The sequence below is a fragment of the Heteronotia binoei genome, chromosome 21 (assembly GCF_032191835.1).
Source record: "Heteronotia binoei isolate CCM8104 ecotype False Entrance Well chromosome 21, APGP_CSIRO_Hbin_v1, whole genome shotgun sequence".
Taxonomy (NCBI): domain Eukaryota; kingdom Metazoa; phylum Chordata; class Lepidosauria; order Squamata; family Gekkonidae; genus Heteronotia; species Heteronotia binoei.
In genome coordinates, this window is record NC_083243.1 from 5,386,293 (window position 1) to 5,405,704 (window position 19,412).

Consider the following 19,412-nt stretch of genomic DNA (forward strand, 5'->3'; position numbering starts at 1 on the left):
TGAACCTGGGACCTTCTGCAAAGCTGAACGTAAGAGAAGCCACGTTGGATCAGGCCAATGGCCCATCCAGACTAACACTCTGTGTCACACAGTGGCCAAAAAACCCAGGTGGCATCAGGAAGTCCATCAGGGGGGCCAGGACGCTAGAAGCCCTCCCACTGTGACCCCCCCCCCAGCACCAAGAATATAGAGCACCACTGCCCCAGACTCAAGAACGTAAGAGAAGCCATATTGGATCAGACCTATGGCCCATCCAGTCCAACACTGTCACACAGTGGCAAAAAACCCAGGTGCCATCAGTGGGGCCAGGACACTAGAAGCCCTCCCACTGTTGCCCGCCCTCCCAAGCACCAAGAATACAGAGCATCACTGCCCTGGACATAAGAGAAGCCATGTTGGATCAGGCCAATGGCCCATCCAAACTAACACTGTGTCACACAGTGGCCAAAAAACCCAGGTGGAATCAGGAGGTCTATCAGTGGGGCCAGGACACTAGAAGCCCTCCCACTGTGACACCCCCCCCCCCCCCCAAGCACCAAGAATACAGAGCATCACTGCCCCAGACATAAGAACATAAGAGAAGCCATGTCGGATCAGGCAAATGGCCCATCCAGTCCAACACTCTGTGTCACACAGTGGCCAAAAAACCAGGTGCCATCAGGAAGTCCATCAGTGGGGTAGGACGCTAGAAGCCCTCACACTGTTGCCCCCCCCCAAGCACCAAGAATACAGAGCATCACTTGCCCCACCTATACCTTGTGGCTAATAGCCACTGATGGACCTCTGTTCCTTATGTTTATCCAATCCTTTCTTGAAGCCGCCTATGCTTGTAGCTGCCAACACTTCCTGTGGCAGTGAATTCCACCTATGAATGACTCTAGGTGAAGAAGTACTTCCTTTTATCTGAGTGCCCATGAGTTCTTGTATTGTGAAAAAGGGAGAAAAGCACTGTTGAGAGCCAGTTTGGTGTGGTTAAGTGGGAGAACTGGGTTTGATTCCCCACTCCTCTACTTGCACCTGCTGGAATGGCCTTGGGTCAGCCATAGCTCTTGCAGGAGTTGTCCTTGAAAGGGCAGCTTCTGTGAGAGCTCTCTCAGCCCCACCCACCTCACAATGTCTCTTGTGTGGGGGGGAGGTAAAGGAGATTGTGACCGCCCTGAGATGCCGAGTATAGGGTGGGATATAAATCCAGTTTCTTCCGCCTTCTCTATCCCAGTCTGAGCAGATGAGCCATGGTCCCTCCACCGAAACCCATGAAGATTCCACAGTGACCTTCCGTTATGCTAAAGTACCTGTTGTGTGTCCTAGCCAGCGCTGTCCTTTGCTGGAAAACTCAGGACTCTGCCGGCAAAATGTGACATCACCCCACCCCCCATCGGTTGTGCAGGTAATAAGCTGTACGGAAACCAAGAGCATCTGAAAACAGAAACAATCCACCTCGTTTTGCGCACGTGAATATTTCTTTTTAACTCTCGCTCTGTGGACACAACTGATCTATTGAGTTATGAGGAGTGGCGGAAGACAGTTAAGGGATACCTCAAACAGCAGGGAGGAACTACAGCATCGATTAAATAGAGGAGTGGACGTTATAAAACAGGTGGCCAAACTGTGGCCCTCGCACACCGTGTGGCTCTTGAAGCCCCCACGGCCCCATTGGCCGGCTTGGAGAAGGTAGAGCATTCCTCCAAGTCAAGCCAGGTGGCAGCTTGAAGAATGCATTTGAAGTTAAAATTGTTTTCTTTCCACCTCTCCCTCCCTCCCCCCCATCTATTTGCTTCCTTTTCACCTTTCTTCCCTCCCCGTCTTGCGGCTCTCAAACATCTGACATTTATTCACTGTGGCTCTTTCATTAGTCAAGTTCAGCCAACCTTGTTATAAAAGGTGGCAAGTTGTAACGCCAGGAGAAAAGGAGTGAGTTCACCTCCAGGAGCTAAGGTTGGTCTGGTCTAATGAGTGAGCGCTACGTTTAGAAACTGAAGGGAGGGGGAATCTGTCCTTGCCTTGTTTCGTCTTGAGTAGACTGAATTATGCCTGCAGCACTGAGCGGTAAAGGAGGCCAAACTGGACCCATGTTTGTGCGGCTTCTCCCCTGTGCGCCACAAGCGAAGGCTGGGTGCATGGCCAGTGTGTGGGAGTAGGTCAAGCAGGTGGCTGCCTAGGGTGCCACCCGGCCTAGGGGCGCCACCAGGCACCTTCTCTTTCCACGGACAGCATGTGTGCGTCTTGGAGACTGCTTTCCCCAGTGGAAGAGACAATTGCCGTTTCTGACAATTGGCTCCTGTTGAAGTTGTGTGCTGCCACTCATCCTCCCTCCTCTTCCTTTGTATGCACAAGGTCTTGTCCCTGGCACCTCCAGCTACTAGAAGGATCGAGTAGAAAGGGTCATGCGAAGGCCTTATCCCTGGCGCCTCCAGCTAAAATGATCATCAGGACTGGATCGAAATGTTTTTTGAGGGGGGGGGGGCAAAATTTAAAAAAGGCGCCCCCTTATGGACCATTCTGTCTTATGGTCCCACAGAATACAATGGACTCCATTCCCAATTTGGCGGCCCCCTCCGTCAGCACCCAGGGCAAGTACCCCCTCTCTCCCCCCTCCCAAGATCCGGCCCTGAGTAGCATTCTCCCCATTTTTATGGCTCAATCTCACCATTTTTTCCAAAAAAATAAAAATAAAAACTGAACATCAACTGTAAATTAAAAACGTACATCGTTTCGTTTCTTCAGTTCTACAATTCTCTTTTTTCAAGGGCGGGGGGGGGCTCTAGTGGGCAGCTTGCCTAGGACGCCAAAACCCCTGTATAAATCGACGGTGCGGCCTCATTTGGAATACTGTGTGCAATTCTGGTCACTGCACCTCAAAAAGGATATTATAGCATTGGGAAAAGTGCAGAAAAGGGCAACTAGAATGATTAAAGGGCTGGAACGCTTTCCCTATGAAGAAAGGTTGAAACGCTTGGGGCTCTTTAGCTTGGAGAAACATCGACTGCGGGGTGACAGGATAGAAGATGATGATGATATTGGATTTATATCCCGCCCTGCACTCCAAAGAGTCTCAGAGCGGCTCACAATCTCCTTTCCCTTCCTCCCCCACAACAGACACCCTGTGAGGTGGGTGGGGCTGGAGAGGGCTCTCACAGCAGCTGCCCTTTCAAGGACAACTTCTGCCAGAGCTATGGCTGACCCAAGGCCATTCCAGCAGCTGCAAGTGGAGGAGTGGGGAATCAAACCCGGTTCTCCCAGATAAGAGAGCTCTGGCTGACCCAAGGCCATTCCAGCAGGTGCAAGTGGAGGAGTGGGGAATCAAACCCGGTTCTCCCAGATAACTACTACACCAAACTGGCTCTCCTAGAGGTTGACAAGATTATGCATGGGATGGAGACGGTACGGAAAGAAGTCCTTTTCTCCCTTTCTCACAATATGAGAACTCGTGGGCATTCCATGAAATTGCTGAGCAGTTGGGTTAAAAGGGATAAAAGGAGGTACTTCACCCAAAGGGTAATTAACATGTGGAATTCACTGCCACAGGAGGTGGTGGCAGCTACAAGCATAGACAGCTTCAAGAGGGGATTAGATAAAAATATGGAGCAGAGGTCCATTAGTGGCTGTTAGCCACAGTGTGTATATATATGTGTGTGTGTGTATGTATGTATGTATATGTGTGTGTGTGTGTATACACACACATACACACATATATTGGCCACTGTGTGACCCAGAGTGTTGGACTGGAGGGGCCACTGGCCCGATCCAACAGGGCTTCTCTTCTGTTCTCATGTTCTAGCCTGGCTGACTCGTGGAGGCGGCCTTTTGTCCGCAGTCGCGATCCCCAGCCGTGGGGGGACGGGGAGGTGGCCTCTCCGTCCCTCTCGGAGGCTCGTGGCTTGGAGCAGGCCTCGGAGGGGGGGTGGGGGCTGCTCTCTCCCGCTCCGGCGCGCAGCCGGCTTGCAGCAGCCGTTGGGCCCGGCGCGCGGTGTGGGCGGCGGGGGCGGCCTCCCTCCGGATCCGGAAGCGGCGCCCGGAGGAGGAGGAGCCGGCGTGGCTGCAGCGGCAGCAGGAGGCCGGCGCTGGAGAGGGGAGCGTGGCCCGGGCGAGCGTCCGGGGCGGGGCCTCCCTGCTTCCTTCCTCCCTCCCTTCCCTCGGGGAGGCCAGAGGCGCCGGTGGCGGGCGGGCGGGCGGGCGGGCGGCGGCGGAGGATGCTTGCAGGGCGGAGCGGGCTGCCGCTCGGCTGATGCCCGGCGGGGAGGGCGCCCGGCGGGCCTGGCCGGAGGATGAGGCTGCGCGTGCACAAGCGCAAAGTGGTGGCGCTGCTGCTGGGCCTGGGGGCGGCCGCGTGCGCCCTGGCGCTTTGGGGAGGCGGCGGCGGCGGCGAGAGCGCGGCGGCGGCGGCGGAGGAGGCCGGGGATGCAGCAGGAGCGGCGGCGGCGGCGACGAGCATGGTGCTGAGCGCCCGGCCTTCCAGCGGCGGCGGCGGCAACGCGTCGGGGAGCGCGGCGTGGTGGGCGAACGAGACGGCGGCGCTGCGCTCGCTGGTGTTCCGCGCCAACTTCGACCAGGCGGCGCGCCAGGGGGAGCTGTGGACGGCGGGGCCGCCGCTGGGGCCGGGCGAGGCGGCGCTGGCGCTGGTGGTGCAGGTGCACGAGCGTCCCGAGCACCTGCGCCTGCTGCTGGCCTCGCTGCGGAGGGCGCCGGGCGCCGGCAAGGTGCTGCTGGTGCTCAGCCACGACGTGTGGTCGGCCGAGCTGAACGCGCTGGCGGCCGCCGTGGACTTCTGCGCCGTGCTGCAGGTCTTCTTCCCCTTCAGCCGCCAGCTCTACCCGGCCGAGTTCCCGGGCAGCGACCCCCGCGACTGCCCGCGGGATCTGGGCCGGGCGGCGGCGCTGCGCCGGGGCTGCCTCAACGCCCGCTACCCGGACGCCTTCGGCCACTACCGCGAGGCCGCCTTCGCGCAGACCAAGCACCACTGGTGGTGGAAGCTCCACTTCGTCTGGGAGCGGGTGCGGATCCTGCGCCAACGCCCGCCCGCCCTGGTGCTCTTCCTGGAGGAGGACCACTACTTAGCGCCCGACTTCTACGCCGCCCTGCAGGCCCTCTGGGCCCTCCGCCAGAGGGAGTGCCCCGATTGCCAGGTCCTCTCGCTGGGCTCCTACGCCGCCGTGCGCGGGGGGTTCGGGGCCCGCGCGGATAAGGCCGAGCTCAAGACCTGGAAATCGACCGAGCACAACATGGGCATGGCCTTCGCGCGCGAAACCTACGAGCAGCTGCTGGCCTGCGCCGACGCCTTCTGCACCTACGACGACTACAACTGGGACTGGACCCTCCAGCACCTCACCGCCCACTGCCTGCCCCGCTTCTGGAAGGTCCTCGTGCCCGAGATCCCGCGCGTCTTCCACACCGGCGACTGCGGCATGCACCACCGCCAACAGGCTTGCCGCCCCGCCGCCCAGGCCGCCAAGGTCGACGCCCTCCTCGACGCCAACCGCCAGCACCTCTTCCCCGCCGCCATGAGCCTCAGCAAGCGCCACGCCCTCGCCCCCATCAGCCCCCACGTCAAGAACGGCGGCTGGGGCGACATCCGCGACCACGAGCTCTGCAAGAGCTACCGGCGCCTCCAGTAGGGGAGGGAGGCGCTCCCGGGACCGCCCTGTTGGGGATTCCCGGGGAGGAGGTGAAAACCTGGGAGATTCTTGCAGAGGACGTGAGACCCGGGAGATTCTTGGGGAGGACGTGAGACTGGGAGATTCTTGGGGAGGACGTGAGACCCGGCAGATTCTTGCAGAGGACGTGAGACCAGGGGATTCTTGGGGAGGACGTGAGACCCAGACCAAGGAGGAAGAGGGGACAGGTGCTGGACTCTCCAGCGAAAGAACGGGGGTTTCAACTAAGCCTTTAAAAAAAACACATACACAAAAGTGCTTCTGATACTTTCAAACGCCCCCCTTTAAAAAAAAAAGATTCATTTAAAAAAAAAAGTGAGGCTTTTGACAAAGGAAAGATGTGGCAGATGTCCAAAGATGACTGAGCCCCCCCCCCAAAAAGAAACCTTCAGTTTTCAAAGGACAGTCTTCGATTGGCCTAATTTTGCTTCCGTTGATCCGACTTTTAACAGATCGGAACCCTCCAAATCATTCAGTATTGTACAGGCTTGCTTGGGATTTGGTACCTTAATATCTGCCAGAAAAGGCATTCTATTTTATTTGCTATGTGCTTATATGGGGGGGGAAAAAGGAAAATCCATTTGTTTTCACTTTAATGTAGAAATATGCAATTTTGTTTTCATTTCTGCCAAAATAAATCCATGGGTTTTTTGTTTTTTTTTGTAATACAGTCTTTTAATGGGCTTGGGGAGAAAAAGCTATCTTATTTTAATTACAAATTAAAAGAAGAGGTTTAAGAGAAACGATGGCTTGTTGCAATGATACCAACTTTTATTTAGCAATTTAATAACAGCATTTCAACGGCTGGTGACCCTTTGCTTCCGTGTTAAGGGAAACCGTTTCGTTTTCCCATTAGTCAGCTCCATTAAACAAACACCTAAAACCAGGCCTGGGAAGAGGAAAGAATACAGAACTCAGAAGCTGAAACCATACAAAGGAAGCCGGCTGCAAAAGGAGAGATCTTTGCTGCAAACCTATTCTGTATCTATGTGTGGGGGAAGGGGGGCCTGAAAATGTTCTGAGGCTTGTGTCCTTGAAAAAAACCCTTCCTGGCAGACAAGCACAGACTTCAGCAAACTTTTGTATTCAGTTGTAGGTCACAGTCATGGAGCAAGTTCCCCTGTTCTAAATGAATACAGGGCTTGGTACAACAGAATTTCCCCCACAGCTGTGCTCTCAGCACTAACGGAAAATGTTCTGGGGAGGAAATTGTTCCAGTGGTTGAACCACCATCAAGGTATCATTAACAAGAAACAGGAGAGAAACTAGCTTAGCTCTGCGTACTAAGTTTCCACTATGGGTGCAAGTAGCAAGCAACCTGGCTGTTTGGAGTTCAGTGGTTTTTAAGGCCTCCTGCATTCCATAGGATAAATGTCAGAATTCCCAAATTACAACCACTGAATAACACTTCAAGGAAAGATGAGCACCCCTGCCCCCCCCCCCCAAAAAACACACAGCTTTCCTTGGGTCTTGCTTTTCTGACTCCTAGGGATGCAAATACAAAGGCACGAGAGAAAAAGATGTGAGCGGGTTTCGTATCAGCTCTCTGGTTTTTGAATCTTAAAAATAGTAACGCGGTGCGGAACTTTCCTCTGACTGCAGCGGGCTGAAGGTTGCCAAGGGTGAGGTTGGGCAGGCTTTGCTGGAAGGAAACGGGGAGGCGGCTTTCGGGGCAAGGCGAGAGGGTAAAAGCCAGCCAAACGAAAGCGCTGTCTCAAGGCCACAGAGAGCAGCAGGGAAGAACTCTGCCATTTAAATGACTGGGCCTTCAACCAGGCTTTCGCCGTGGCTTCCTGGTGCCTCCTCGGGCGGGACGGCTTTGCCAGTGTTGATGCCCAAAGCAAACCTGGTTTGGCGGTTGTGGCCGTCAGGGATATTGAATGTTGCTTCTTGCAAAAGGGGAAGCCAACCTGAAAGGCAGCCAAAAGCTGCCCAGTTCCAGTAGGCAATTTAAGCAGTTCTGTTGAGCCGTGAAAATCAACACAGTTGCTCGCAGATTGCCCTAAAAAAGACACTTTGGCTGCTGGTTTAAAAAGGGGGTTTCTGTGGTTTTCTGACAGGCTGTGGTTTAAAAGGGGGGCTCTTTTGGTTTTCTGACAGGCAAATTCAAATGGGATTACGACTGCAATTTCTTTTCCCTGTCTGGATCAGTGCCCCTTTTTTGCCTCTGCCTTGACTCTGTATTGAGGAGGTGGTCTCCTTGAGATGCAAACGACGAACACCAGAAGGAAAGGAACCCTCCGCTTCTCACTTTAGCCTGCCGTTCTGCTCTCAGCTGGGACTCGCATCCCCACGACCGAGCATCAGACGGCAAGGTAGCCGGTTTGGCTCTGAAATCGCTCCTGGTGAAGTCCTAGCTGCCTTTCGACTTCACCAATGACCATGCGAGTCAGCCATCCCGACCCTACTTATTTCCGTGTGACGAGGAAGACTAAGGAAGAACCACCCATCAGCCCTACCTCAAGGAATACTCTAGAGTAGATAGCGGCCCGGCACAGACCACGAAAGCAAAGTGACCTGTTGCTTGCAGCGTTAACGGGGGCTTGCAGAGGTATATTTGTCTCCTGCTTAACCTCTAGAGAGCGCAACGTGGGGCGGTGGGAGAAGCATGCCGTGACTTAAGGGCCACGGTGCTGGCAGTCAGGTATTGCAAAATATGTTCGCGGTTTGGGCAAGAGCTGGACTGAAGGGAAGCTTAGAGAAGCTCTACAGGCAGCCACCCCAAGCGCCTCGTGTCCCAACGGGGTTTGTGCAAGAGCACGTGCGTTCTTGGGGAAGTCCCATTTGATCCGGGGGAGCCTTTGCAAGAGATCCACCAAAGACTGCTTGGTGACCCAGCTCAATGAGAGTTTGCATTCCGAGGGAGGGGTGGGGGGAATAAGCTGGGTATTTTTCCAAACTGAAAGACCCCTTCTCAGTTTGGGAAACCCCTCCAGATGTTTGCAGCACCTTTTGTTGTTTTCATCTCCGCAGCCCCGCAGTGCCCGGCTGTTAATCTAGTTCGTACAACAGGGGATTCTGAAAAGAGACGGCACAGCGTGTCGTGTGATCTCGAATGAGCTGCACGCTCCCGTCTCTTGCGTCTGTTTCCCTTAACACCGGAGCAGGCGGACCGCCGTTCTCTGTAGAGCCTGGGCACAACTCCTCTCCCGCCCCAGCACGCTCGCCCCTGCCAAGTTGCGGCTGCCGTCTGGCTCTCGACTCCTGCGGCTTTGTTATCTGCGGCTTCTGGGACGAGCCGGCAGGGTCAGGCTCCCCACAACGACCCCGTCCCCACGCAGCCGGTGGTTCCTTTGTTTCTGCAGCTGTGAGTGAGTCGGAGGCCTTTTCGGTTTGCGGGGTGTGGTTTCCTGCTGGGTTGGTTGCCATAGGGCGGTTCTCTGCTCTGGATGGGTGTTCACCGACTTCTCTCCCAGGGTTAACTTCCTCTTCTGCTGGGCCAGCTTCGGGGCCGTTACGCTCTGGTGCCTGTGGAGGAGGGGGGAAAGTTGGTTACTGTTGTAGGCTGAAGGTGGAGGACCAAGCCAAGAGGCTCTTTCAAGCTGAACAGGAATCTGGTCTCCTGTGCAGTTGTGCCGCCCCGTTTCCTGTAAATGAGAGGGGAGAGGTTCATACGTTTGACAACTGAGGCAAGGCCATTGGAGCATTTCGACAAAGAAACTGTCCCCCCCCTCCCCAGCTTAGGAATCTGGTTGTCCCACCAGTGTTCCCTCTAAGCTGAGTGTGGCTCACAGATTTTTAGTCTCTGGATCACACATTTTTGGCTTAGCTCAAGAAGGATGACCCCCCCAGAGCACAATCATTTATGCAGTCGCTCAGATCTTTAATGTCAGGAGCTCACAAAGTAGAATTTTTGCTCACAAGACTGCAGCTCAGAGGGATCGCTGGTCCCCACTGTGGATTTTGTGTGCGCCCAAAAGCCATTGTTTCTTGCTCCCAACCAGTGTTCCCTCTAAGAGAAGCCAGTTTGACGTAGTTGTGAAGTGTGTGGACTCTCGTCTGGGAGAACCGGGCTTGATTCCCCCACTCCTCCACTTGCAGCCGCTGGAATGGCCTGGGGTCAGCTATAGCTCTCGCAGAGCTTTCCTTGAAAGGGCAGCTGCTGGGAGAGCTCTCTCAGCCCCACTCACTTCACAGGGTGTCTGTTGTGGGGGAGGAAGATAAAGGAGATTGTGACCACTCTGAGATGCAGAGTGAAGGGCGGGGTATAAACCCAATATCTTCTTCTTCCACACATATTGTGTAGCTCTTGAAGCCCCACCATTCCATCTTTTTAAATCACATCGCCAAGCCAGCTGGCGGCTTGGGATATACATTTAAAGTTAAAAGTTGATTTCTTTCCTTCTATCCATCCATCCCCCTTCCTTCCATGAGAGCCAGTTTGGTGTAGTAGTTAAGTGCGCGGACTCTTATCTGGGAGAACCAGGTTGGATTCCCCACTCCTCCACTTGCACCTGCTGGAATGGTCTTGGGTCAGCCAGAGCTCTCGCAGGAGTTGTTCTTGAAAGGGCAGCTGCTTTTAGAGCTCTCTTAGCCACATCTACTTCACAGGGTGTATGTTGTGGTGGAGGAAGGTAAAGGAGATTGTAGGCCGCTCTGAGACTCAGTTCTCGAAAGGGCAGCTTCTGGGAGAACTCTCTCAGCCCCACCCACCTCACAGAGTGTCTGCTGTGGGGGAGGAAGGGAAAGGAGATTGTAGGCCGCTCTGAGACTCTGTTCTTGAAAGGGCAGCTTCTGGGAGAACTCAGCCCCACCCACCTCACAAGGTGTCTGTTGTGGGGGAGGAAGATAAAGGAGATTGTAGGCCACCCTGAGACTCTGTTCTTGAAAGGGCAGCTTCTGGGAGAACTCTCTCAGCCCCACCCACCTCACAGGGTGTCTGTTGTGGGGGAGGAGGGGAAAGGCGATTGTGATCGCTCTGAGACTTGGAGATTCAGAGTATAGGCTGGGATATAAATCCAATATCATTATCATTATCTTCTCCTTCTCCTCCTCCTCCCTTCCTTCTCGCCAACATCTGACATTCATGTCTTGCGGCTCTCAAACATCTGATCTTTATTCTACGTGGCTCTTATGTTAAGCAAGTTTGCCCCCCACCCCACCCCCGGTCTAGCCGCTCAGCTGCTGGAGAAGAGAAGGAGAAGCAAAGTGGGATTTGCGTTGCAATCTTAACGGTCCAGCTCCCTTCCTGCATCCCCCTTCTCTGCCCATCCCCACCAATCAGGCCTGCCCTCCGATCCCATCTCTTGCTACAACTGCACGCAGCCCGGGCAAAGGCCCCTCCGAGGTGGAAGACTGCTGGGCCGCTCTCATTTTCATAGTCAAAGCAGCAGCACCTGCAAGGCGCCCAGAAACGGGTGCCCCCTCCCCCCCCGGCTGCCCTGGGCCAATGCCAGCTCCAAGGCCCGTGAGGAGCCTGTACCGTGGGCTGCCGCGTGCCAGCTGCAACACACACACCCCGCCAACCAACAATCCCTGCAGCCTTCAGCAGTATCACTTTGCACCCGACCGCCTGCTCTGCCAGGCTGCTTGAACAGGAGCGCAGATTATTGTCTGGCCCAGACGGAGCAGGAGACGCAGATAAGGGGGAAACGGAGACTTTGATCCTTGTGTTGTCAGCGGGGGCCATTAAAAACATGAAGTGCTGCTGGGAGGGAGCGTCGGAGCGGAGAGGCGGGATGTTGCCACCCGCAATTCAGGCAGCCGTGCCTCGTCTCTGCGGGCTCAGACAGGGCTTGATGCGCCGGACGCTGTCTTAGCCCTGGTTTGGAGGGCCCAGGCTAGCTGGGTCTCATCCGCTCCCAGAGGTCCAAGTGGGGTCAGCCTCTTCTGGTTGTCTCTTAACTGGACGGCCGGAAATTGGCTGAACCTTGGCGACATTTCCCACCACCGTCATAGAGTTAGGAGAGGCTCAAAAGCGGCCACCTGACCAAACACCCCCCAGATGCATGGCTGCACTCCAGGCCACATGGGATATATCAAGTAGGGTTTCTCAAGTAGTGGGGTCGTGGTAGATAACTCACTGAAAATGTCAAGACAGTGTGCGATTGCAATAAAAAAGGCCAATACCATGCTGGGAATTATTAGGAAGGGAACTGAAAACAAATCAGCCAGTATCATAATGCCCCTGTACAAATTGATGGTGCGGTCTCATTTGGAGTACTGTCTGCAATTCTGGTGCAATTCTGTGCACCTCAAAAAGGATATTACAGCATTGGAAAAAGTGCAGAAAAGGGCAACTAGAATGATTACAGGCTTGGAACACTTTCCCTATGAAGAAAGGTTGAAACGCTTGGGGCTCTTTAGCTTGGAGAAACGTTGACTGCGGGGTGACACGATAGAGGTTGACAAGATAATGCATGGGATGGAGAAGGTAGAGAAGTACTTTTCTCCCTTTCTCACAATACAAGAACTCATGGGCATTCAATGAAATTGCTCAGTCGGGTTAGAATGGATAAAAGGAGGTACGTCTTCACCCAAAGGGTGATTAACATGTGGAATTCACTGCCACAGGAGGTGGTGGCGGCTACAAGCATACCCAGCTTCAAGAGGGGATTAGATAAAAATATGGAGCAGAGGTCCATCAGTGGCTCTTAGCCACAGTATATATGTGTGTGTGTGTGTGTGTGTGTGTGTGTGTATATATATATATATATATATATTTTCCCTGCAGCCACTGTGGCCGGATCTGCCTGTCCCGCATTGGTCTTGTCAGCCACCAGCGAGCCTGCAGCAGACGTGGACTACTGCACCCTTCTTAAATCTTCGTTCGCGAAGTCAAGCCGAGATATATATATATATACACACACACACACACACACACACACACACACACACATATTGGGCCACTGTGTGACCCAGAATGTTGGACTGGATGGGCCGTTGGCCTGATCCAACATGGCTTCTCTTATGTTCTTGTGTGTGTGTATATATAAATATAAATTATTGGCCACTGTGTGATACAGAGTGTTGGACTGGATGGGCCGTTGGCCTGATCCAACATGGCTTCTCTTATGTTCTTGTGTGTGTGTATATATAAATATAAATTATTGGCCACTGTGTGATACAGAGTGTTGGACTGGAGGGGCCATTGGCCTGATCCAACAGGGCTTCTCTTATGTTCTTGTGTGTGTGTGTGTATATAAATATAAATTATTGGCCACTGTGTGATACAGAGTGTTGGACTGGATGGGCCGTTGGCCTGATCCAACATGGCTTCTCTTATGTTCTTATGTTCTATGACTAAAACAAGTGAGCCAGTTTATAAACCTACAGCAGGGGTGGCCAACGGTAGCTCTCCAGGTGTTTCACTGCCACAGGAGGTAGTGGCAGCCACAAGCATAGCCAGCTTCAAGAGGGGATTGGATAAAAATATGGAGCAGAGGCTGGCTGGGGCTGATGGGAGTTGTAGGCAAAAAACATCTGGTGAGCTACAGTTGGCCACCCCTGGGCTAGATGACTCTGGAGGTCCCTTCCAACTGTTCTTTTTCTATGCTACTTTGCCAAGTCCCATACCTAGTTATTCCAAATATATATATATTTTTTGGGGGGGGGGGTTGGAATCGATACCCTCAAACATTTGTATCTCTTAGGCTCCAGTGGAAGCTGGAAAAAAATCATGGCTAGATGGAAGATATTTACCAGGTGACAGTCAATGGGTTCTGGTACAGACAACATAGTAGCCTGATAGCTCAACCGAGCTTGACCTTGCGTAACCTTGAAAACGAAGCAGGGCTGGCCACAGCTGGTATTCGGATGGAAGAAGAAGAAGATATTGGATTTATATCCCGCCCTCCACTCCGAAGAGTCTCAGAGCGGCCCACAATCTCCTTTCCCTTCCTCCCCCACGACAGACACCCTGTGAGGTGGGTGGGGCTGGAGAGGGCTCTCACAGCAGCTGCCCTTTCAAGGACAACTTCTGCCAGGGCTATGGCTGACCCAAGGCCATGCCAGCAGGTGCAAGTGGAGGAGTGGGGAATCAAACCCGGTTCTCCCAGATAAGAGTCCGCACACTTAACCACTACACCAAACTGGCTCTCCAGTTTGTTGGGAGACCCACAAGGATGTTCGGGGTTGCGACACAAAGGCAGGCAATGGCACCCCACCTCTGAGCATCCCTCACCGTGGAAGTGCCATGGTCTGGGGTCCCGAAAGGTATTACAAAATCGGGAGGGATTGCAAACACAGAAGAAGACCGAAACAGGATCCAGGGTGACCTTGACAGGCTGGAAAACGGGGCTAAAATCAATATAATGAATTTTAACGGGGAGAAATGTAAAGGTCTGCATTTCGGTAGGAAAAACCCAATGCATGGTTATAGGATGGGGGAGACTTGTCTGGGCAGTAGTCTGTGCGAAAAGGATCTAAGGGTCTTAGTGGACCATATGCTGAACATGAGTCAATGGTGTGATGCGGTGGCTAAATAAGCAAATGCAATTTCGGGCTGTATCAACAGAAGTCTAGTGTCCAGATCACGTGATGTGATGGTATCGCTTTGCTCTGCTGTAGTAAGACCTCACCGGGAGTACTGGGTTCGGTTTTGGACACCACATTTTAAGAAGGATCTAGACAAGCTGGAATGGTCCAGAGGAGGGCGATGAAGATGGTGAGGGGTCTGGAGACCAAGTCCTATGAGGAAAGGCTGAAGGAGCTGGGCATGTTTAGCCTGGAGAGGAGGCAGCTGAGAGGTGATAGGATCACCATCTTCAAGTCCTTGAAGGGCTGTCATATAGAGGATGGTGTGGAATTGTTTTCTGTGGCCCCGGAAGGTAGGACCAGAACCATTGGGTTGAAATTAAATCAAAAAATCCGGCTCAACATTAGGAAGAATTTCCTGACGGTTAGAGTGGTTCCTCATTGGAACAGGCTCCCTTGGGAGGTGGTGGGCTCTCCTTCCTTGGAGGTTTTTAAACAGAGGCTAGATGGCCATCTGATAGCAATGAGGACCCTGTGATTTTAGGGAGAGGTGTTTGTGAGTTTCCTGCATTGTGCAGGAGGTTGGACTAGATGACCCTGGAGGTCCCTTCCAACTCTAGGATTCTATTATTACAGATTGCATTTCCTCAGAGGAAGCTGGAAGCTTTGACTGCCAGCCTTCTTTCAAATGCCAGGTCTTGGCAGTCCTTAGAGCCGTCAAGTTTTCAGCAGCAGAGAGAGGACAGAAACCAGAGGTGGGCAGGGTGCGAGAGAAGATGCAGCTTGATAGGGGAGTGAAACACGGAATCGAGAACCCCAACCTGAAACTCTTATTTGAAGATTGTCGCAGAATCAAAATGAGAGCGTTTCAAAGCGGAGCAGCGCAACCTTGCAGCTGGGCTCGCAACGTGGGCGGTTTAACAGCCATTGGTTTCTTTCCCTGAGGACGGACGATGAAAGGGTGCGTGCCGGCCCGTCTGACAAACAGCAAAGTCCAGCCACTAGCCTTGACCTTCTGGGGCTTGAGCAACGCTGCCAGGGGCTCCTTCGAAGGGCGGGGACACGGGATGACCTCAGGCGGCAGCTACAAACTGCGGCATCTAGTGCAAGGTTTAAATGCAGATCGCATCAGAGTTTTCAGTACCGTTCCCCTCTGCCGTTTTAAGCGTTTCAGTTCCATCTATACAGCGTCTCATTAAAGGGAGGGGGATTCTGGGGAAAATGGAAGGCAGTAGGGAAAAAAGGAAGACCCAGCAAGGGAGGAATGGGCTTCTTCGAGGAGGAGGGGGAAGAAGAAGGAATTGGATTTATATCCCGCCCTCCACTCTGAATCTCAGAGTCTCGAAACGGCTCACAACCTCCTTTTATCTTCCTCCCCCAAACAGACACCCTGTGAGGTAGGTGGGGCTGAGAGAGCTCTGACAGAAACTGCCTGTCCAAGGACAGCTCTACGAGAGCTACGGCTGACCCAAGGCCATCCCAGCAGCTGCAAGTGGAGGAGGGGGGAATCAGACCCGGTTCTCCCAGATAAGAGCCCACCAAACTGGGTCTCATTTGTGGAAGTGTTCCAGGAGTGGATCTTCAGAAACCCTCCCACAGTTCCTGTGTGCCCAGCGGTCAGTTGGGGTGACTGAACTGGGCCTTCTCCTGTGCTGGGTCACATTCAAAGTCGCTGTCAAAAGAGCCAGTTTGGTGTAGTGGTGAAGTGTGCGGACACTTATCTGGGAGAACTGGATTTGATTCCCCACTCCTCCACTTGCAGCTGCCGGAATGGCCTTGGGTCAGCCATAGCTCTGGCAGGAGTTGTCCTTGAAAGGGCAGTTGCTGTAAGAGGGCTCTCAGCCCCACCCACCTCACAGGATGTCTGTTGCGGGGGAGGAAGGTAAAGGAGATTGTGAGCCGCTCTGAGACTCTTCGGAGTGGAGGGCGGGATATAAATCCAATATCTTCAAAATCACATGGTGTCTATTGTGAGGGGGAAAGTAAAGGAGATTGTGAGCCACTCAGAGACTCTGAGATTCAGAATATTGGGTGGGATATAAATCCTCCTTCTCCTCCTCCTTTTCCTATGTACAGAGGGTGACATGTACTAAAGTGCAGCACCAGACGTGCATTCAGCAAATGTTTATTAGACTGTTGCTAATGTTTGCTCTTTTTCCATGTAAATATTTGAAACTGCAGTTTGTTTCAGCAGCAAGCAAAAGTAAGTACAGTAAGGAGCAGCCTCTATTTTTCATGTCTTGCTTTAAAGAATATAAGAACCTCAGAGGAGCCCTGCTGGATCAGCCTAGTGAGGGTCCCTCTAGTCCAGCCTCCTGTCTCACACAGTGGCCAGCCAGTTCCTCTGGAGGGCCAACAACAGGGCAGAGAGGACGAGGCCTTCCCCTGAGAAGAACATCAGAAGAGCCCTGCTGGATCAGACCAGGGAGGGTCCATCTAGTCCAGCCTCCTGTCTCACACAGTGGCCAATCAGTTCCCCTAGAGGGCCAACCACAGGGCAGAGAGGCTGAGACTTCATAAGAACATCAGAAGAGCCCTGCTGGATCAGACCAGTGAGGGTCCATCTTGTCCAGCCTCTAGTCTCATACAGTGGCCAACCAGTTCCTCTGGAGGGCCAACAACAGGGCAGAGAGGCCGAGGCCTTCATAAGAACATCAGAAGAGCCCTGCTGGATCAGACCAGGGAGGGTCCATCTTGTCCAGCCTCTAGTCTCACACAGTGGCCAGCCAGTTCCTCTGGAGGGCCAACAACAGGGCAGAGAGGCCAAGGCCTTCCCCTGAGAAGAACATCAGAAGAGCCCTGCTGGATCAGACCAGGGAGGGTCCATCTAGTCCAGCCTCCTGTCTCACACAGTGGCCAATCAGTTCCCCTAGAGGGCCAACCACAGGACAGAGAGGCTGAAGCCTTCATAAGAACATCAGAAGAGCCCTGCTGGATCAGACCAGGGAGGGTCCATCTAGTCCAACCTCCTGTCTCACACAGTGGCCAATCAGTTCCCCTAGAGGGCCAACCACAGGACAGAGAGGCTGAAGCCTTCATAAGAACATCAGAAGAGCCCTGCTGGATCAGACTAGTGAGGGCCCATCTTGTCCAGCATCCTGTCTCCTGGCAAAGGGCTTTGCCTGACAAGAGGCTATTGGGCCAGCATGACACCAGGGCAACCGGCTGCTGCCATGTGCTGAACAACCTCTCACCTTTAACCGGATCCGACTCTTCCCCTCAGACACTTCCAGCACTTCAATCAGTGGCTGATGCTCCATCTCAGGCTGGCCGGGGCAGGAGGATCTTGGGAGGCTATCCAGAAACTCAGAGACGTTGTCTTCAGTGACAAACAACTTTTCCTAGAGGGGAGACGCAAGCACAATATTTCAGCTTTATTCTTGGCTACTAAAAATGAGACTTACACACCAACGTTGTACCCTGCCTTAAGTCTATATGGCAAAGTCCAAACTTTAGGATTCCTCTATCACGGAAAAAAACAGAAGACTAAATAACGCAATGAAATGCAGCTCCCGTTTCCCATTTTGCTGCAAAATGGCTTCCCTGTATAAATCGATGGTGCGTTCTCATTTGGAATACTGTGTACAATTCTGGTCACTGCACATCAAAAAAGATATTATAGCACTGGAAAAAGTCCAGAAAAGGGCAACTAGAATGATTAAAGGGCTGGAACACCTTCCCTATGAAGAAAGGTTAAAACGCTTGGGGCTCTTTAGCTTGGAGAAACGTTGACTGCGGGGTAACATGATAGAGGTTGACAAGATTATGCATAGGATGTAGAAAGTAAAGAAAAAAGTACTTTTCTCCCTTTCTCTCAATACAAGAACTCATGGGCATTCAATGAAATTGCTGAGCAGTCGGGTTTCCTGACACAGAGTGTTGGACTGGATGGGCCATTGACCTAATCCAGCATGGCTTCTCTTATGTGACACAGAGTGTTGGACTGGAGGAGCCACTGGCCTGATCCAACATGGCTTCTCTTATGTTCTTATGTGACAGAGTGTTGGACTGGAGGGGCCACTAGCCTGATCCAACATGGCTTCTAGTATGTTCTTATGTGACCCAGAGTGTTGGACTGGATGGGCCACTGGCCTAATCCAACATGGCTTCTAATATGTTCTTATGTGACACAGAATGTTGGACTGGAGGGGCCATTTGCCTGAACCAACGTGGCTTCTGTTATGTTACACAGAGTGTTGGACTGGAGGGGCCACTGGCCTGATCCAACATGGCTTCTCTTATGTTCTTATGTGACACAGAGTGTTGGACTGGATGGGCCATTGGCCTGATCCAACATGGCTTCTCTTATGTTCTTATGTGACACAGAGTGTTGGACTGGATGGGCCATTGGCCTGATCCAACATGAATTCTCTTCTTATGTTCTTAAGTGACACAGAGTGTTGGACTGGATGGGCCATTGGCCTGATCCAATATGGCTTCTCTTATGTTCTTAAGTGACACAGAGTGTTGGACTGGATGGGCCATTGGCCTGATCCAATATGGCTTCTCTTATGTTCTTATGTGACACAGAGTGTTGGACTGGAGGGGCCATTGGCCTGATCCAATATGGCTTCTCTTATGTTCTTATGTGACACAGAGTGTTGGACTGGATGGGCCATTGGCCTGATCCAACATGGCTTCTCTTATGTTCTTAAGTGACACAGAGTGTTGGACTGGATGGGCCATTGGCCTGATCCAACATGGCTTCTCTTATCTTCTTATGTGACACAGAGTGTTGGACTGGATGGGCCATTGTCCTGATCCAACATGGCTCCTCTTATGTTCTTATGTGACACAGAGTGTTGGACTGGATGGACCATTGGCCTGATCCAATATGGCTTCTCTTATGTTCTTATGTGACACAGAGTGTTGGACTGGAGGGGCCACTGGCCTGATCCAACATGGCTTTTCTTATGTTCTTATGTGACACAGAGTGTTGGAGTGGAGGGGCCATTGGCCTGATCCAACATGGCTTTTCTTATGTTCTTATGTGACACAGAGTGTTGGACTGGAGGGGCCACTGGCCTGACCCAACATGGCTTTTCTTATGTTCTTATGTGACACAGAGTGTTGGACTGGATGGGCCATTGGCCTGATCCAACATGGCTTCTCTTATGTTCTTATATGACACAAAGTGTTGGACTGGATGGGCCATTGGCCTGATCCAGTATGGCTTTTCTTATGTTCTTATGTTAACACAACTTCCTTCCAAGCAATCCAATCATGCTGGAGCTTGATATATTCAAAGGATGCATTTCTTATCCATCTCTTCCTATTCCTTTCTCTATCTAAATCCTCTCTTCTATTTTTAGAATGCTTTTACTTGCGCCAACGCTATTTGCTTTT

General features: G+C 52.6%; 2 protein-coding genes across 2 annotated transcripts in view; one reads left to right on the forward strand and one right to left on the reverse strand.

Annotated features, from left to right (window-relative positions):
* Positions 1-4,265: 4,265 nt before the first annotated feature.
* On the forward strand, positions 4,266-6,394 carry MGAT2 (alpha-1,6-mannosyl-glycoprotein 2-beta-N-acetylglucosaminyltransferase). Its single transcript, XM_060262227.1, has one exon. The coding sequence runs from the start codon at positions 4,266-4,268 to the stop codon at positions 5,610-5,612; it is 1,347 nt and encodes a 448-aa protein (XP_060118210.1). The 3' UTR covers positions 5,613-6,394.
* Positions 6,395-8,642: 2,248 nt separating this feature from the next.
* Positions 8,643-19,412, reverse strand: part of DNAAF2 (dynein axonemal assembly factor 2) — a 31,904-nt gene continuing 21,134 nt past the window's right edge. The window contains exons 3-4 of the mRNA XM_060261397.1: positions 17,261-17,407; positions 8,643-9,119 (exon numbers count right to left, since the gene is read on the reverse strand). Coding sequence (XP_060117380.1) covers positions 8,643-9,119; positions 17,261-17,407 — 624 coding nt within the window. The remainder of the gene's footprint in view (positions 9,120-17,260; positions 17,408-19,412) is intronic.